General features: G+C 36.5%; 1 protein-coding gene across 7 annotated transcripts in view; it reads right to left on the reverse strand.

Annotated features, from left to right (window-relative positions):
- The window catches only part of LOC104135121 (diacylglycerol kinase beta), a 324,024-nt gene that overhangs the window by 65,841 nt on the left and 239,528 nt on the right, over positions 1 to 18,655 (reverse strand). For all 7 annotated transcript variants that reach the window (XM_035903305.1, XM_035903197.1, XM_035903424.1 and 4 more), the window contains 2 exons: positions 16,322 to 16,412; positions 10,509 to 10,704 (listed from right to left, as the gene is read on the reverse strand). In XM_035903305.1, coding sequence (XP_035759198.1) covers positions 10,509 to 10,704; positions 16,322 to 16,412 — 287 coding nt within the window. The remainder of the gene's footprint in view (positions 1 to 10,508; positions 10,705 to 16,321; positions 16,413 to 18,655) is intronic.

Below are 18,655 nucleotides of genomic sequence, written 5' to 3' on the forward strand. Positions count from 1 at the left end.
AGAAAAGTAACGTTTACAAATAATTTATATCTGAAAAACTTCAGAAGCAGGGAAACACATGAATTATAAAACTGGTATGAAACTCAAAAACTATGTTGAGACAGTAACAGATGTTTTCACTTTGTTAATTAAAGAAAAACTCTGTATCAAAGCACCATAATAGGATGTGGTTATTTTATAACTAAGATGGGGCTACTTTCTGTTCTCAGATAGGTTTAACACTTCTGCGGTAATTGTTACTCATGCCATATAGTGGTAAGAAAAAAAATTAAGCCCTACAAAAATATGAGAATGTATACTTTTGTAAAAAAAAAAAAAAATATATGTGTACATAAATACATATACAATGTAGAAGATATACCTGACAATGAGTTTAAAAAAAATGATTCACTTGTTTATTACGGAATTCTTGCTGAAGTAGAGGAAAAGGCACATATTTATGTGATTACAAATCCCAAAATGGCAATTAACATATCTGTTTTTAAATATACACACACACACTCTAATTTTTTTTTTTCATCTGAAACTTAATTTTTTCTCATCCACATTTCAATATACAGAAAATTTGAAATTCTGTCCTAAGCTATGATAATTTATTATGAATTTATATAAATCTGATAATTTCAGCAGAATTACCCCAAAAGGGAGTTAAGTCCTGTGCTAATGCTCTTCTACAAATACCCACATTTGGTACATGGCACGATAAATTTTAAATAACAACTACTCATCTGCTGTATTAGCAAACTCCAGACTGACCACACCATACTGTTGCCTCTACACAGAATGAGCTCCTGAAACATGGTAGCAAAGTTATAGCCAGAACAAAAGACCAACATGGAGGAAAGACGCAAGGGAGTTCAGGAAGGGCAAACTTTAGCTTTGACTGTCATGTACAAAAGAACTAATTATTATAGAGCTTTACATCCTGCAAGGTGTATTTTCAAATGAAAGTCTTATCACAGATAGATACCAGGAAAGCTGTTGCATTCAGTACAAGAAATGGGGAAGAAAAATAAAAAAGAAAAAAAAAAGAAAAAAAAAGAAAAATGGTACTTGTTACTAATTCTGCAGTAAGTAGGCGGGGAAAAAAAAACCCAACAACCAACAAAATCTTTGGATAGTCCATTCACATCACTTATTGTTTGCCACATCTTAACTAATGGCTGTCATACATTTACCTGGGTTCATAAGGTGTAAGACTCACCAAGGCTCCCAGCAAAGCAGCATTAAGCACTGGGAGTACTGTGGAACAGGTCATATGAGCCTTCTGCAGACACCGGAGTTGAGGTATGCCATAGGACCTGCAGAAGGTGTACATAAGGGCATATCCCTTGTTCCACGTGAGACAGACCCAGGAGCTGACTGACTACAAGAAGCTTAGCCACATGGGCAAGGTGATGTTTCCACTATCTAGCAGCCAAAGCAAGTCCCAGCAGAATATTGCACTAATGCTGCTGGCACAGAACTTGGTTTGTTTATTTGCATGCTACATTGTAGGTGTACCCTAAAACAATACTTCTCGCTTGCTACTTAATGTGCCATCTCTCCCACCCTCACCTTGTTCTCTGTACAAACCAATTTACTAGGGCTTTTTTTATATGATAGCTAGAGTTAATTTCACCTACTGCATTTAATGTCATAGGAGTTATACGTGTAAATCCCTGTACTTAGAGATAAGATAGTCCTTTATGCCATTTTAATCAATCTTTGTCATGGGTATGTTACTTAATAGCTCTGTCTTCCTATAGAAAATGAGCAACTTAAGGGAAATGAAACTTTTCAAAGATACATTTTCCTTCTGGCAGTCTGTGAAATACACCATAATTATCCTCTTTCGATGAATAACATTTGAAAGAAAATGAACATTCTGTGCACCAAAAGGTATAATACAATGACAATCTCAACTGCCTTGTAAATAAAAGGAAATTGTTTTTCTACTATGATCTATATTGCACAGAAACATATATACATGCTTTATAAATATAAAACCAAATCAGACTATCAAGCCATTTTTCAAGGTCCTACTACTTTCTAATAACAATAAAATCAGTATTTCACAGCAACAAGGAATTGTATTTATGTTTCTAAAAGATTCAAACTGTGTTATGAATTATGGACTCCATCCCCCAGGCTGATGGGCCTACTGGTATGACTAAGGCTCCTGCTGAGCAGAGCACCTCTTGAGTGATAAAAGTATCTAGAAGAAAAGAGTGTGCCCTTAACATTTGCTGCCAGGAGGGGCAAAAGAGGGGAAAAGGCTTTTTTTACTAGCCTAACCAAGTCACAACTGCCCAGCCCACATTCTCCTACTAGGAAAACTGTGCTATCTTTAACAGCTTGGTAAAATGAATATTTGCCTTTCAGATCTTACAAACTAATGCGCGCAATGCACAATTTAACTAAGTGCCTAGTACAAATCATAGAATCATAGAATGTTTTGGGTTGGAAGGGACCCCTAGAGGTCATCTAGTCCAACCCCCCTGCAGGAGCAGGGACACCGCTAACCAGATCAGGCTGCTCAGAGCCCCGTCCAACCTGGCCTTGAATGTTTCCAGGGATGGGGCCTCCACCACCTCTCTGGGCAACCTGTTCCAGTGTTTCACCACCCTCATTGTAAAGAATTTCTTCCTTATATCTAGTCTAAACCTACCCTAGTTTAGTTTAAAACCATTACCCCTTGTCTTGTCACAGCTGTCCCTACTAAAAAGATTTTCCCCATCTTTCCTATAGGCCCCCTTTAGGTACTGAAAGGCCATAATCAGGTCTCCCCGCAGCCTTCTCTTCTCCAGGCTGAACAAGCCCAACTCCCTCAGCCTGTCCTCATAGGAGAGTACCATTCACCCCTGTCATTCCAGTGAATGCACACATGAGGTGAAAATAAGGAGCTAAAGCCACAAAATCTTCAGTAGCTCAGACAAAGGCATTTGAATACCAACCCATCCCTCATGAAGTCATCCAAAATCTAGGTTATGAGTTAGTAAAATTATCAGTGCCATCACTTTGTCATGTTGAGTACCTCTGCACCTTTCTTTACACTGTGTCTAAACTCACAACCCATTGCTTAAAGTAAAAGAAAAGTGGGAATTTATTAATGTGGAAAAACCGTGACACTCCTTCCTCCCACCCCAAAATCACTGCTTCCACAGAGATAAGATACCACTGATTAGCGGTAGCACATCACAATATGAAGCACACTCCTCCCCAGCTTCTAGAGGAATGACCGAAATCTGGGAACTACTATATCAGTAGAAGGAACGTCTTGGTTGCACTCTGCCTTAGGCAGGTCTTGGATTTGCAGGACCAGGTACTTCCAAAAGGGGCAAACTGGCAAGGGTTCCTTGCCCTTGTTGAATTTGCAGCCTCACCAAAGCCAGAGATCAACACCTCGCACACTGATGAGCTATACCATGCAGCTGCTCTTGGTGAGACAGCAGCTCCCACTGCCTATTGAGTTCTTACTTGAGACGTGGAGCAAAACACCTGGTGCGGTGGCCAATTACTGCTGTTCAGCAGATAGAAGAGGCAAGGCACAATGGCTGAGTGCTGCAACACAAATGCACACAAAGGAAATGAGATATTCAGCACACCATAAAGATTTTTTAAAGGTGACAAAATAAGGCAGTCCAAACTACACAGAAATATGTGAAGTTTAGGTTAAAGCTTCAATTTGTGCTTTAAGATAAAGGAAATAAAAAAAAAAACAAACCCTGAATAAATTAAGGATTTTTTTTTTTTTCCTAATGTTTAAACTTTGAAGAAGCATCTGGATTAGAAGGGTTAACTTTGCTATTTATTTAGGGGATTTCTCTGCCTTCCTACTTTCAATCAAGGACGGAAAATAAAGTGCCAAAACCCATGAAAAAATGCTGCTATGTTCAGAGCAATTAAACACAATTTAGGAAAGAAATGAAAACTTCATGCAAGGATAATTTTGTGTTATTTTCCAAGTAAAGAAATTCAGGTATATAACTAAATGAAGTGGATTTGTGAGCCAAACATTCAAAGTGTTTTAAATTCATGTAACACTCTAACTCATCATGTGCAGGTTTCCTAAATTTACACCCTAGAAATAAGTTCCACATGGGTTTTATAGTAGTTTACATTGAAATAATACTGGACTCTTCTCCTGAACTTCACACACTTAATACTTTGACCCTATACATATATCACCAGTGTTTAGTCCTATTTAAACAGGCAGACAAGGACACATATGGATCCTCCTTCCTTTTTACCTTTTTTTTGGGAACTGAGACACACTATCTGCCTTTTAAATTTAACTTATTTTACTACTCATTAGGGAAAATTGGTTTCTTCTTTTTTCCGATCTGTTAGACAAGTTGCAGGTCTTCTTGGGTTGTTTTCATCAGGAAAAGAACACCAATGTTAGATTTTCATTCTTCATACTTCTTCCTTACCATTACAAAAGATCTTTTTCCTTAAACGTAGGAAGTCTTGAACAGAAGGCAGTGTCTTTGCTTATCTAACAGTTTTATTGTCAGAATTTGGCTGAGAAAGCTGTCTTTCTCTTCACTTTTTCTAAGAAATGCATCAACATATTTTCTATTTCTGTCTTTGGTGCTTCCTCTTTTATCAGGTTCACATTTTTTTACAGAAATATAAACCTTAATGTATATTATCCAGCAAGGTATTTCCAACATATATGCCCTGCTTGCATCTGTGTTTCGGACAGAGATGTATACGTTAGCTTGTGTAGAGACTTCCTGAGAAAGGACCATAAATGATTTGCAAGCTGTCTCAAATGCAAGAAGGTGTTTATACATCCCTGTTATCTATTCTAGGGAGTTTGAGCCTAGCTCAGAACAGTGTGTAATTATTATTTGCTTTGACGTTTAACTGATTTAGTCGCTGGTTTTCATTAGACATATTTCTGCTTCCTTGAATTCCGAATATGAAATGTATTACCCCAAACAGATATTGTGATCAACTTAAGTTAATTTACCTTTTGATTTCTTTCACTGAAGTAACACAAACAACCTACAACCCCGATTACTAAAATTGGTAGAACTTGGTTCATAAAACTATATACGTTGGTGCACAAAACCACCTGGTTAGGATTGTCGAGGCAGCAATTAAATTATTTTACTTAGATACTTTGTCTAAACAACATTATTTCTATAAGTTAAATGTCTTAACATAGACCAGCTACGAAATAGCTATAGTTATTTTTCTCTGTGATAATGTGTTAATGGTTATGTTGCCCCAAACTGTCTAAATAAGATACAAAATAGGGGCTGTTACCTTACCTAGCCATTACATTATCCATAGCATTTAATAAAGACATTATTATAGAGAGTTCATTGTACACGACTTGTATCATACCATAAACAACCTAAAGTCTACCAATACTGAATATACACTGTGTATATTCAGTGTATATAATATATATACTGTGTATATAGAACACAGTTTCTAACTTCTTCAACTTACAAAATTAATTCATATTCAGACATATCAAAATTCATAACGTGTCAAAATTTTACATGTGGAGAATGTAAAGAGAAGTCATCTGGCCAGAGCATACATTATGAAAGACCTCCTTAAATTAAATTAGTCTGCTAGCCCACAAAGTTTGTAAGTTGTTTAGAGAACTCTTGTCAGAAATCCCCTGGCTCTAGGGAAACTTGGGATGAGATTCTCCCCCTCCCCTGTGGAATTTGACACCTAATAAGAAAGGCATTTTCTCCTCTCTTACTATGCATAGATATTTTGAAGTGTTTTAAGGCTTTTAGAGTCTCTGCATGTCCCTTACTTTTAACTGTAGTGAACTGCCTGTATACACATTATTCCCTTTCCAAAACTTCTGCATTTCCATTCAGAAAGTCATAATGCAGTTATTATCAGAGATTTCCACATGGAGTTATTGAATCATATTGGTAAGCTTGGTTTATGCCTAGGTTCTGTGACATGAATGCACATTGTCTTGAATTAGTCTATTCGTCTGGCGTGTTGCTGAGTAATAGCGCACTGCAGCTCCTCTAACAAGCTGTGCAGATCAACTTGATAAATACTTGGTTAAGTATCAGTGTGCCTGGTGACGCAAAAGATAGATAGGAAGAAAGCATTGCACTGAAATATTTACAGTCTAAAGGTTTCACCCATCAATAGTTCACAGATACTGTCTTCAGGAATAAGTCCACTGAAGTGACTGGAACTACTCTTGCAAAAACAAGTTATGTATGTGTTTGCAATAAAGTCTTAAGAGACTTTAAACTTTAAATGAGATTCCATTTCAGGACAGGGCTCTAAATGAACTTCAGCAATGAAAGCAAATCAATGCGTAACAACATCCACCCTAAAGGAATCCTACTCCACTCAGCATTTACTAGAGAGATTTTCAAAAGAATTATTTCCTTTTTGTCACAAAAGGTTTGAAAATTTTAGTTAGCATCTCTGTGAGGAAGAAAATTTTGCTGTTTAACACTTAACAGAAGTGGTATATATTTCGTGTAAGATATGTTGTCATGATTCAACTTATGTTTTGGATGTAGTTTCCAAACAACAAGTAGATCAGTTATTTACATTTATGTTTCTCAACTCATACTTTAGTTTCTATGCAGTATGTTCATCTTTTTAAAGCACTGATTTTTGGCATTTATCAGTATCTGTGTATATCCAAACAAAAATCCTGTCCAAACAATGTTCAAGGAGAGTTCACAGTTACATCTAAAATCTGTACTTAGAAAAAAATTGATTGTGGATAGATATATCCTAGATATGTACATACTAGAAGATTTTAAAACAAAACAACAAATGGAAACATTGCAAGTGTCAGATTCATAACGTCAAACTACTAATTAAATCATCTACTTTCACAAATTGTCACATATATCTGTAGTTATATTTTTTCCTAATGCATTGATTTTGTACAATAGAAATGATAGATAAATTAAAATGAATGTAAATTAGAAAAAAAAAAATCTGATTTTTACCCTAATAACATTTGTTGAAAGACCGTCTATACTTCTGGACAGGAGCTGATATGAAAACTGTAGTATTTTTTTTCCATTAACAAAGAGGATATACTTAGATAATACTTAGTACAATACAGTTAAATAAGGTTTGCCTTCCTATGTGTTATAAGTTAATCAGACAAATGTATTTTCATACATGTTTTATATGAAAATATCAAAGCCAGTTACTAGTTAGATGGAAATATATGATATACAGAGAGACATGCTGTCAGTGCCAAATTTTGCTCTTTAGCGTACATGCACAACTCCTAATGAGATAACGAGCGAATGTATTTAAATAGTGCACTTCTTAAATCACTACATTTCAATATATGTTTTCAGACTATGAGCATATAATCAGATTCTTTTCCAAGCAGGTGTCCATTTGATTACTTAAAGTCCAAATTGTGGTCTGGCCATTGAGTATGCAGAGGTGGATAACAGGAAGGGCAAAGAAAATACAAGCCTTTTTGCATCAACAGGTGTCAACAGTAAATAGGGAAAAAAAGAGGGGAATAGGCTCAGGGGAATATACTTTCCCTGAATTGTACAGGTAGAAAAGAAAAAAAGATTTGGCAGAACTTTGACCGTTTTTTTCTGCAGTGATGATTGTGTTGCACGTACATGGCTTGTGTTAGGTGATACACCCAAGAGCAGGGGGAGGACAGCAGCAGGACCTCACAGGCTTTTCTTCTTTGGAAGTTCTCAAAGTCCTCCTGGGGCTGTTCTGAGAGGAGCAATGCAACACTCTCAGGGCAACAAACTACCCAGAGTGAGGAGACAGCTTTCACTAGTCCATGCAAATATCCCATTTAAGGGCTCAGATCTTGAATACTAAACTTCAATTAATGTTTTTATGGTCAAGTTATAAAACCATAAAAGCAGAGAGACAACAAGAATACAGATTCATATACAGTTAAAAAAAACCTACAGTTGCACTGCAATTGAAAAGACTAAAGCTAAATATGCATGCCACTCAGAAGTCCCATATAAGAAGAGAAGATTTTTAACAAAAAAAAAGCAAAACACAAATCCCAACACCAAAACCTGATACATATATCAATATGCAAAAATGAGGATGTTTGATTACTGTCTCCTAGACAGTAATCTCCTGCAGTGTTTAGTTGTCAAGTGATGAGATGGTTTATTTGGACATAAAGAGAACTGAAAGGATATTTATTCAGAATAAGTAAGTAAACAATCAGAAGTTAACAAGCAGGTATGTATTTACCATGGTTCTCAATACAGCAATACCTACCTCTGCACCACGCATTAACATTTTGTAAAATGTTTTCTTCAAAGTAAAGGGTACAATCCAAATGTCCCTAGGAAAACAATCAGCCAGACAATATCGGGTTCTCAGATTTGCTTGTACAAAGCTAGTGAAGGAATCATGGTGCTTTAGAAGTGACAGGCAGTCTGTTATTTACACAGTGGGTAGATTTAGATTTATCAAAACTATTTGAGAAGCCTAGACATAAAATTGATTGAATTCCATTATTCAGCAACAATCTTGAATGCTGAGATGAAGAAGCACACTCTAACCTGAGAACCTATTTTAGCTAGCAGAATTAAGTGGCTATTCTTTGCAGTATAAAATAGGAGTGGATCCATGGAGCAAATCAGTTGGTTCTCAAATGTTAACATCACAGTCATTTTGGAGTTTTACTATGAGCTGTTTTAACCTGGTTCCATGGACTGAAAACCCATTTGCAGTCAGAGCATGTTCCCACCCCATCCCCATTTGAAAGGAATCCAGTCTGCATGCTCAAGACTGCTCAGTGTTGCAAAATAGAATGCAATAAACATGGACAACTGGGAAAACCAAGAAGTGTTCTCCTGTTAAGCACTAAAATGCTACTGCAGATGCAACCAATAATACTATGCATGTACTCAGTGATGAGACAGAGGTGCTTTAGCTTACAATACTGAGAAGTCAATCTCTGCTTTGAAATTGCCTTTTGGTTGAAGTTATTTCCATTCACAGTGCATATGAAGTGATTAGAAACGAAGTCATGAGACTAGTTTTTCTAAAGTAAGGTGCTTACTGTTTGCATTATGAACAATTTGACAGATAATGTAGGATCTTCTGTTCAGCCTTTAATATTTTTATTATTATTTTATTTTTTCGTGTCCAGTAAAATGGAAATGGAGTATAACAATGCCCTTCGAATACACCAAAAATAGTCAGTAGTTTGAAATCACTGTTACGTATGTATCAAATACAGACATGACTTCAAAAATTAAAGAGATTATGACATTTTGTTTCACTATTATCAAAAGGGTGAAATGTTCTGTCTCCCCATGTCCAGAAGCTACACAAAAGGAAAAATTTTGGTGAGTCCACTACCCAATAGCCTGCCTCCACCTCTTGAATATCAGGAGGTAATACAGAAATTGTAGTGCGTGCAGAAGCTTAGCACCTGAGAAGTTGACAGAGTGCAGTGGTAAGTTACTTTGAGATACTGTGAACATATGTCAAATTACTAAAACACACAGAAATTTTGAGTCCTAGTACCTACTGCAACCACCAAGCCATAGAAAACTACTTTATTCCTAAACTTTTGTCATCCAGGTAAATTAGCTGGATTAAAACTACAACACATATCAATTAACTAAGATATAACTAGTGACTTAAAAATTACTGCTGATGAAATGTAAAAAATAGGATATCCAAAAGGATCACAGTAACATCAGATGGTTAAAGTCCTGATCTTTATTCAGTCTGAATAAGGAGGAGAAGCAGGAAGATACTCAGAAGCATGAGATACTCTTTTCCATAGCACAAAAAGAAAAAAAAAAAATTCTCAAAGTCTGGTCTGTTCATCCCTCAGTGTGAAAAGAACAATACTTTATAATCACTAGAACTTGCGATATGCAGTGAAGTGCTACAATGCATAGTATTCAGATTCTACAAAGTACAATGGAGATTACTATTTATTGTAGGTTTTGTCAAAAATTATTGTCAAAGTTTATGAAGCAAATGCTCCTAATCACCAGGAAAGTACATGAGCCCTGAAAGGATGGATCACGCCCACGCAAGCAAGCTACAGCATTCAAGGATTGCATGCAGTATCACGGTATAGTAACATAAAATGTATGGACAGCTTGCTCTTGTTACTCTGAAATAATTTTCCACCGCCTCAGGCCAAAGTTTATTAGAAACAGGGCATGATTATCCCCAAGTTTTATGCACGCTGACATTAAGAAGCATTATAAATGCTCAGTAAGCATTTTCCAACTCCAAAACCTCCAAGTACTTCTAGACCGAGTATCGTAGTAGCAAGTATTGTAGTGCTTAGCATGCTTTAACAGGTACCCTCTGAGGCAGGTTTGCGGGTATATAGACTGCAACTGTCAGCACGTCTTTGCTTATGCCTTTGCTCCAGTGCTTCCCATCAGAAAAACTAAATGCACAAGAAAAGAAATAGCTAAGAACTGCCTATCCTTTTTCTTGACAAGATATAACACAAGGGCAATTATACAACTGAGTTGGCGGTATGGAGCCAGATAGCCTATATTAATCTGTAAGCTTACCTTGGCATACAAACTTCAATTCCTTGGCATCTGTGACAGTGGTTCTTTTATCTGACCTCTTCTTTTCTGTTCGACGGTGGCTACGTCTTTTCTTTGTCTCTCCCCAAAGATTCGATCCACCATGCATGCTTGGGATGTTCAGAATGGCAATTCCTTCCAGAGAAATATTGGTTAAGTCTAGCTGAATTCCATCACACTGATTAGCAAGGAGGAAAATGGAAAGGAAAAAAAAAAGAGAGAAGAGAGAAAGCAGTAAAAGACAAAGAAAAATCAAAATGTTCTACCTGTCAGGTATTTTTTCTTCAACAATTCATCATTCTTAACACTGTTAATGGTTTATTCAGTGTTTACACCTAAGAGATATATCTGGAAAGAAGATATGAGATAGGAACAGATCCTCATTCAGCAGGCAAACATGATTCCTATTCAGCTCTTGATTGCTTAAGTGTGGGACCATTTGGTAGTCCTCTTGTTATGTGATACCTATTCATTGACCCAAGTGAAATATATTTGTAGCTTCACTACAGCTATTAGCAGAAAAACGCTCGTACTACAAAAATTTCTATAGCAATAACTGGCGGGTTTTTGTTGCCTGTTCCAGCTAAATTGCCTGTCTTACTATTTTGCAGTGGTGCTTGTCATTATAACAACCGACTCCCTTCCACATGAAACTGAATATAAAAGTCCCTGCATACAGAGCATATACAGCTTCATGGAAAAGCGTCTAAGTGGGCCTCAAGAGCACAGAACACCACACCGATACTAGTTTCAATCCAAAGACACAACTGGCACATTAATGTAGATCTATGCCTGACTAAAAACTCCAACTGAGAGGTAAGATTAAAATGCAGATGCAGCTACAGTACTTCTTATCCCAGAACTTCCATCAGCCAGTTTGCTGAAATACGCAACATTGCCAAAAGAAAACATGGGATACAGAGCTAAAGAAGAGGTATCAGTACTCTAAATGCCTTCCAAGACTTACTGGACACACAGAAGAGATCTTAGTCTCTGGGACAGTCCCTTCAATGATGGAATCATTGGTAGGGCACCTTGTGTCACTAGCATGTATTTCTCCTGCTTCCTACACCAACACTGGACATTGAGGCATTTCATAGGTGTACATTCCTTTGCTAAATTTGGCTTCAAACTATATCTTACAAAGGGACCATAATTTATACTTCCAGAAGAATGGTTCTGGGACCTTAACTTACCAGCCTGTTCACTGATGAACTGCAGCATCTTCTCAGGTGGCAAAAGCCTACATTTGCAAATGCAGTTCACCTGACAGACATTGGGTGAGATGTACCTAGCTTGATAGGATACACCTAGCCTTCATAGACTGTAATTTACTCAGGCTAAGTTCTCCTCCCCACCCACATTGGTTTAGGATCAGGGGAAGCTCTTAACCCATATAAAACATAGCAAAATACTGAAGAACCTCCACAGAAGAAAAAAAAAAAGACCCTACTTCAGATAACTACAGTTGAACCTCCAGGTGGAAGGCAAAGCATTCAGTTTCTACTTATTAATTCACCGAACCAGCCAAAGTTCCTAGAATTTATATACTTGTACCTTGGCTAGAGGTATATTAGCTTCATGCCTCACAACATAGCTAGAGTATATAGATACCCTGGCAAGTCACACGCACCTTATAGCGTACAGCAGCGTATTTTTAAAACATTAGATCATATTCCTGCAATGTTCTGCAAGCCAGCAGGGGGTCCAGTCATGCATTTAAAACTGATTAAGGGTCTTATTTTGTAATTCCAATATACAATAATCAGGAAGAAAACTGGAAAAATAATTAACCATGCTTCAGTAATAGTCCACTGACATCTTGCAGCTTGCTGCTCTGTGGGTCACTGGCACTTTTTCCTCTCTGCCTAAACCTTTATCACAGCTTTCAAGAAGAAAAGGAAAGTACAACTCAAAAATAACTGCACAAAATTATTTGTTTACCCTGAAACTTTCTGAGATCGTGAAACAGAACTGTATTACAATGCATACTCTGCATCTTCTTAATTCTTCTAAGAAGAGTGTAAATCTGGAGAGAGAACGATTTCAACATTAAGGTTTCCATTTCATATTTGCTCTTCAAGAATTAAATTTTAAACCTGTGGACTATATTCATATAGGGAAACCTTTAAAGTCAAAAGACATATCTGGAAGTGAGTTGGCAGTTGTGGCAACTACTGTAATTGAAAGTGTAACTTTTTTATCACACTTTTCTTACAAGAAAAAAGACATGGGTCTTCACTGTTATTCTGGAAGCAAATTTGCGGTTCCCCCCTATATTTTATATGTATTAAATATAAAGATGATTTATTTTACTAAAAATTCTGCTCATGTGTATGCTCACTTACTGCTATACATTCTAGATAAACAGATATTAATTTCATAATTAAAAGTAATCTTGTGTAAATACCCTGCAGGCCTCAATGAATCAAACACATACTGTGTGTCAGGCCTCCCACTGTCTTCAAGTGGAATGTACTGGCTGGATAATTAGATAGTACATATTTTTTAACCTTATTTGCATGCATATTATATCTTTTGCACACTGACAAGCAGCAGTAACAACAAAAGTCAGATTACCACAGGGAATTCCCACAAAGAAGTCTTCATTCCTTATAATTTGCAGCCTAAATTAAAATAATTTGATCTTTGACAAGGATGAAATGTCAAGCAGAAGGGGGTCCTCTACAAGCCACGGCCTGTGGCTTCTGAAATCTGCCTAATTTATGTCAGTCACTTCTTAATACATATTTAAGTATTACACGAGAAAGATGATAAATATGCAATCTGACACCTTTGGTATTTCCCTGCTGTTAATTTATAAAGGTCTGGCGTCCCCCAAACTGACTGGAATTATTTAAATAAAAGAAGAATTGTGAAATAGGATGGTGCAGGGTCTGGCTTCCATTTTCACTCAATATTGAACACAGCAGGTAGTACACTAAGACAATTATTTGACTAGGCCTCAGAATCCCACAGTGACGAGGAACTTTCTGAATTAGTAAAGGAGGATTTCTTTTGTTCATACACAGACAAGAAGTTTGCGCTACAGGCAGCTCTGCGTTGTCCTAACACATTCATACACTACAGCAACAAAACACAGATGTGTTCTGCTCCTTTTCTTGTTTGGTTGTTTTGTTGGTTTTTTTTTTTTTTTTCATTTGAAATAATGCAATGATGCTGCTATAAAATAAAAGCATGCTTTTAAAATGAGGACCGTGCCTCCTTAGATTAGAAATAAACACTAGCACTTCTATTTCTTTTTCACCTTCTTTCCTGGCCTCAGTCCCTTTTCAGGGGACTTCATTCACTAGATCAAAATTTTTCAGATCATCTCAAAGTTATACATATCCATGCCTGAAAACAGCTGAGATGAAGGCTTTGCTATGTAACCAGTATCATGCAAGACTACATGACTGTTTGAACTCCTTGTCGTCCCCCCCCATCAATACCAGGTGGCATAGTAGGCTTCCTCTGGTACCGCAATGCTTTTACGGCGCTGCAGGTATGGACCGTGCCATCTTCCCTTACACTGTATCTATGCCTGCTCTCATTAAATACCCTTCACACATCTTTCTTTTTTTTCTGAAGTGGAAATAAAGTATGCGTGCTCTAAACTGTAAATTCTTAAGCGTCATTTACTGACACATTATTATTAAAAATAAAAACTTAATTTTACCCTGTGTTTTTTTTTCCCTTTAGAACATATGTTTCTCTCATCAACTTCTTGGATCCCAATTTTGAAATAAAAACACATCTTATCATGGGTAACATAGGAATTTAGTGTCCAAACTTTTTTCTGCATCTCACACAGAAGAAAATATACGGAACATGAGACATGAATGTATATCAGGAAAGCCAAGCTTAATTAGGTTACAAATCAAATATAGGGTCTGCCCATAGAATGTTTGATTGCTGCCTCCCAGCTCAGAGATACAGAACCTTAATCTTCATGGCCTTTGTTCAATCAAAATTTGGCTGTAGAGCAAACTATGCATTTTATTTGGAGTAAAATGTAGTATCATACACCAAGCTCTCATTTACAGCAACATCCCCAAGCAAGGGGCAGCAGGTTAAAAATCAGATGAAAACAGTGCTACTCCCAAGTGTTTATAACATACAAACAAGAAACATTAGATACAAGCATATTGGCAAGCATTGTTCATTTAAATGTAATTTACTCATTGTAAATAAATCTGTAAATACATCCTAACACTTCTTGTGTAAACATTTTGGAAACTATTTCCCCTATGATTTTTGTTCCTAATTGTAGGACTAATGATAATGACTGGGATAGGTGAAGTAAATATTAACAAACACGTCTCATATACTGGGAATGTAATACTTCATTGGTAATAATAGTGTTATTGATAGAAATTGGTAATAAATATACAACTGGTATCAGCAGCATCACAAACTTGTATGCATATTTGTTTGCTTTGGGATTGTAACATTTCATCACCTTTTCAACGGTTACAATTAGATGGTTTAAGATCATCACATCTTACAGGCTATGTAACATTTTTGCCGGATAGAAATATTTTCTTGGGAAAGCCTGCTCTTCAGTTTGTATTTAATCAAGAGGCACATTTAACTTGCAGTATATTAAGATCAAATCAAATCAGGTAAGCATTTATCCCAAAAAACTAATCAAATATTTTTCAGGCTACATGTACTTAAACCCAAGTGGGTGAAGCGCTGTATTGGGAAGCAAGGTGGGTTTTTTTTTTTTTTTTTTGGTTTGTTTCTCTGGGGTTTTGGTTTGATTGTTTATTTATTTATTTATTTTTAATCTAATATATGGAGCATGTTTGCACTTTAAAAAGAAACATAACAGCATAAGAGGCAAGTCTGGCACCACAGGTCTTAAAAGTTTCAGCCTCAGTATTCTTTGTTACTGTTACACTATCAGGTCCATGGTCCCTTCAGATGATTTCAGCCTGCACCTTTCAGGCTTTGACCAGCCTCCCATAGCTCTCACCATACCGCTGTGAGTGCCTCATGCTACTATACAAACACTCCATTGACATGTGCAGTTTCTTATTACTACTGGAAAGGAAAAGCACCATAATCCTCTTGAGAAATGATTTCATTATTTAACTTAAATTCTCAGGTTTGTACTTTCAATCATTTCACATTTTTTCATTTATTTATTTATAAGTATCAGTGCCCCAAACAGTTTATGTAATGTAGCCACTTATTCTATCAGCCATCAAAGTAGCAGTGGCACATTATTTTAAATTCCTATTTTGTCTGTAACTACCCTGTGTCTTTTCAGTTAATGTTCAATGTATAATGGAAAGATGACCCCTTGTGCAGAGAGAAAAGCTATTTAATGAAGGGGAATGATTCCAAAAAATATATATTCTTTAACCTTTATTCAGGAAAGTAAGTACAATTTTAGGGAATTGAGTTTTAAAGGTTATAAAAACTTGGGACCTAGAAATAATAAGATTTTTTTTTTTTATTTTAATCCTGCAGCAGCTCTCACTCCCTCCAACAGTCTTTCATTTTTCCATCTGACCTAGCCACACTCCCTATTGATTTCTAATGTTATATTTCACCTCTTGACCTCGTCTACTGTATTAAGACTTCACTAATCATCAAACTGAACTTTGTTCCAGTGTGCAGGGCTGTACTACAAATAGACACGATAAAAATAATATTTTGGAATATAGGGTCGAAAGGATGTGCACTGCTTTGCCTTGTTGGATTCAGGCACTCTGCACCCTTGCTCCCTGCATTTCAGCCAAACTAGTGACATTTCAAGGAGAAGGCAACAATTAGTTTCTTACTTCTATTTCTACAGATTCATGCAGCTTCTTACAGGTGGCTGAGAAAGTTTCCGAAGTGCCAAATTCAAAATACCAAAATTTGTTCTTCATTCTGAAACAAGAAAAAAAGAAAAGAAAAAAGAAAGATCTTATTCACTATCAATATGTGACAAAAGTGATCATCCTGTCTTCCATTATAAGTAATGGCAAAGGCTTGGGAACATGTGACATCCCATTTGAAATAGATGAGCTCATAATTTTCAAAGCTTAAATGTTGGTGTCAAGTTGTATGATATCCCCTAAAGGGATAACAGGAATGTGTTGAACTGACAGGTTCAAATGTACCTTTGACTTTTCTTTTTCAGTGACTACCAGAATATTTTTTGTCACTTAACCAGTGACATGCTTCAGAAAAATGTATTGATTTTATTTCATGTCTTACACCTACTGTACGATTTCTGATTCATGGTTAAAATCTCTATCCTGCAGAGTACCAGAATGTGCAGGCAGGGCACTCCCATCATGAAGAAGAGCCAAGACAAAAATGTAGCTTGCCTTCAGTTAGCTAAAGGTAAAAGCTTATTGTTCATGATGACAGATGAGATATTTGAAGAAAATAAAAAATTCCATCTCTAACAATCTTTAGATATTTTGCAGTAGGAGAGCTGTATTACCAGGTAATTAACTCACAGACACATTTTAAATGGGTGATGGGACCTGCATGTTGAAGTTCATTAACAGATTCTACAGAAAAATAAAACTGGATATAAATGCTAGTAAATTGCTTAGTTTGTCATGACAGCAGGCAGAGATTACACTTTTTTCTTCTTAAATACATAAAGACTGCAATTCTGTTTTACCAGATTTATTGCATACTGTTAAATACAATCAGGACACCAGCAGCACCATTTCAAATAAGTATGTGCAGTTTTGTTTAGCTCTCATGAGTAATTATTATTCTGTATCAAAACAAGAAGCTAAACTAAAAAAAAAAAAAAAAAAAAAACGGAATTAGAATTCATTATTCACATTTAGGAATCAGATGTGAGCACAGTTCATCCATTTGTATAAACTGTTTTCTGACACCGGCACAGCACATTGTGCTTGGAACTTGAAAATGACTGGGTTTGCATGAGCTAGAAGACGAGAAGAGTGAAACGCAGATGTAGATGACTGTCAAACATGTCAGCAAAAGTATAAATCCTGCCTTGGGTACTTATTTCAAATGGCTCTTAAAGTCCACTTAATGGCTCTTAAAGCCACAAAGGGAGAGGGGGCACTATGGTACTGGCCGTTCCCAGAAACCTGCTGGCACGCGAGCCAGCAGTCCCTGGTGCAGTACCAGTGGTGTGTAAGGGTGTCCAACCTGGCAGCCCACATGGGGCAGGGAACAGAAGAATAAGAGACAATTAGACACATCTCTGAAGAAAAAGTTACAAGCATTTCCAAAGGTTTCTGCACACAAAATCTGAAAATGTTGGAAACCTGCTCTAGGATAAATGGCATATTCTCCAAAGAGCTCCAACAACCAGAAGGGCTCAGACCAGATTCAGCTTCCAAGAGTCTGCAAGCGGAAGTGATATGATGCATGCTCCTTCTATACCTGCAGATTAGTTAGCATGCTGGCATGCTGACCTGGGATCAACTGTTCTATTTATGCTGATGTATATGAAGAAATGTAGAGTCCCATAATTTCCAAACAAGTGTGAACAAAGTACTGAATTCCTCTTGGGTCCCTTTGGGAAACCTGGATGTAGCTATTTTCCTGCTCCTTTCTACACAGGGATGATGAAGAATAATGAAACAATTAAAAAAACCTGATGTAAGTACTCAGAAAAATACTTTGTCATTTCTTTTGATCCTATTATTGAGTAAGATCAACAAGACTTTGCATCTTCTCCTTTGAGAGCCTTTCCTTTTGCTATTCAGTTATTTTTACCTCAAATGAAGCAACTTTTCTTTTTCTTTATTGAGAAACCTGCTTTAAATTGACTTCTTAGCACTGTATATAGTGACTTGCACAACGATGAAATAGATATATTTTAGAGCCATTCAGAATGTCAAATTCATGTATTTTGAGTTCAGCAAACAAAACCCTGCATTGTCAGTGCACTCAAGGTCTATTAGAACATTTAGATCTAGAAATCAAAACCTTGTAGTACCCTATAAGATTCTATTAGGTGAAAAAATGTAGTCTTGTGAGCCTGTCCTCCTTTTCCTGGTTTACTATATCTCTGTTTTTAAGGCTAGAAAGACAACCTACTTGACAGCTTTTCCAGTACAATGATAGTTGTAGATATAGATAATTCTATTCTTCATTTTCAAAAGGATTTACCAACTCCCTGTACCAGCTAT

The sequence above is a fragment of the Egretta garzetta genome, unplaced genomic scaffold, assembly GCF_000687185.1.
Source record: "Egretta garzetta isolate BGI_Z169 unplaced genomic scaffold, ASM68718v1 scaffold210, whole genome shotgun sequence".
Classification (NCBI taxonomy): Eukaryota; Metazoa; Chordata; class Aves; order Pelecaniformes; family Ardeidae; genus Egretta; species Egretta garzetta.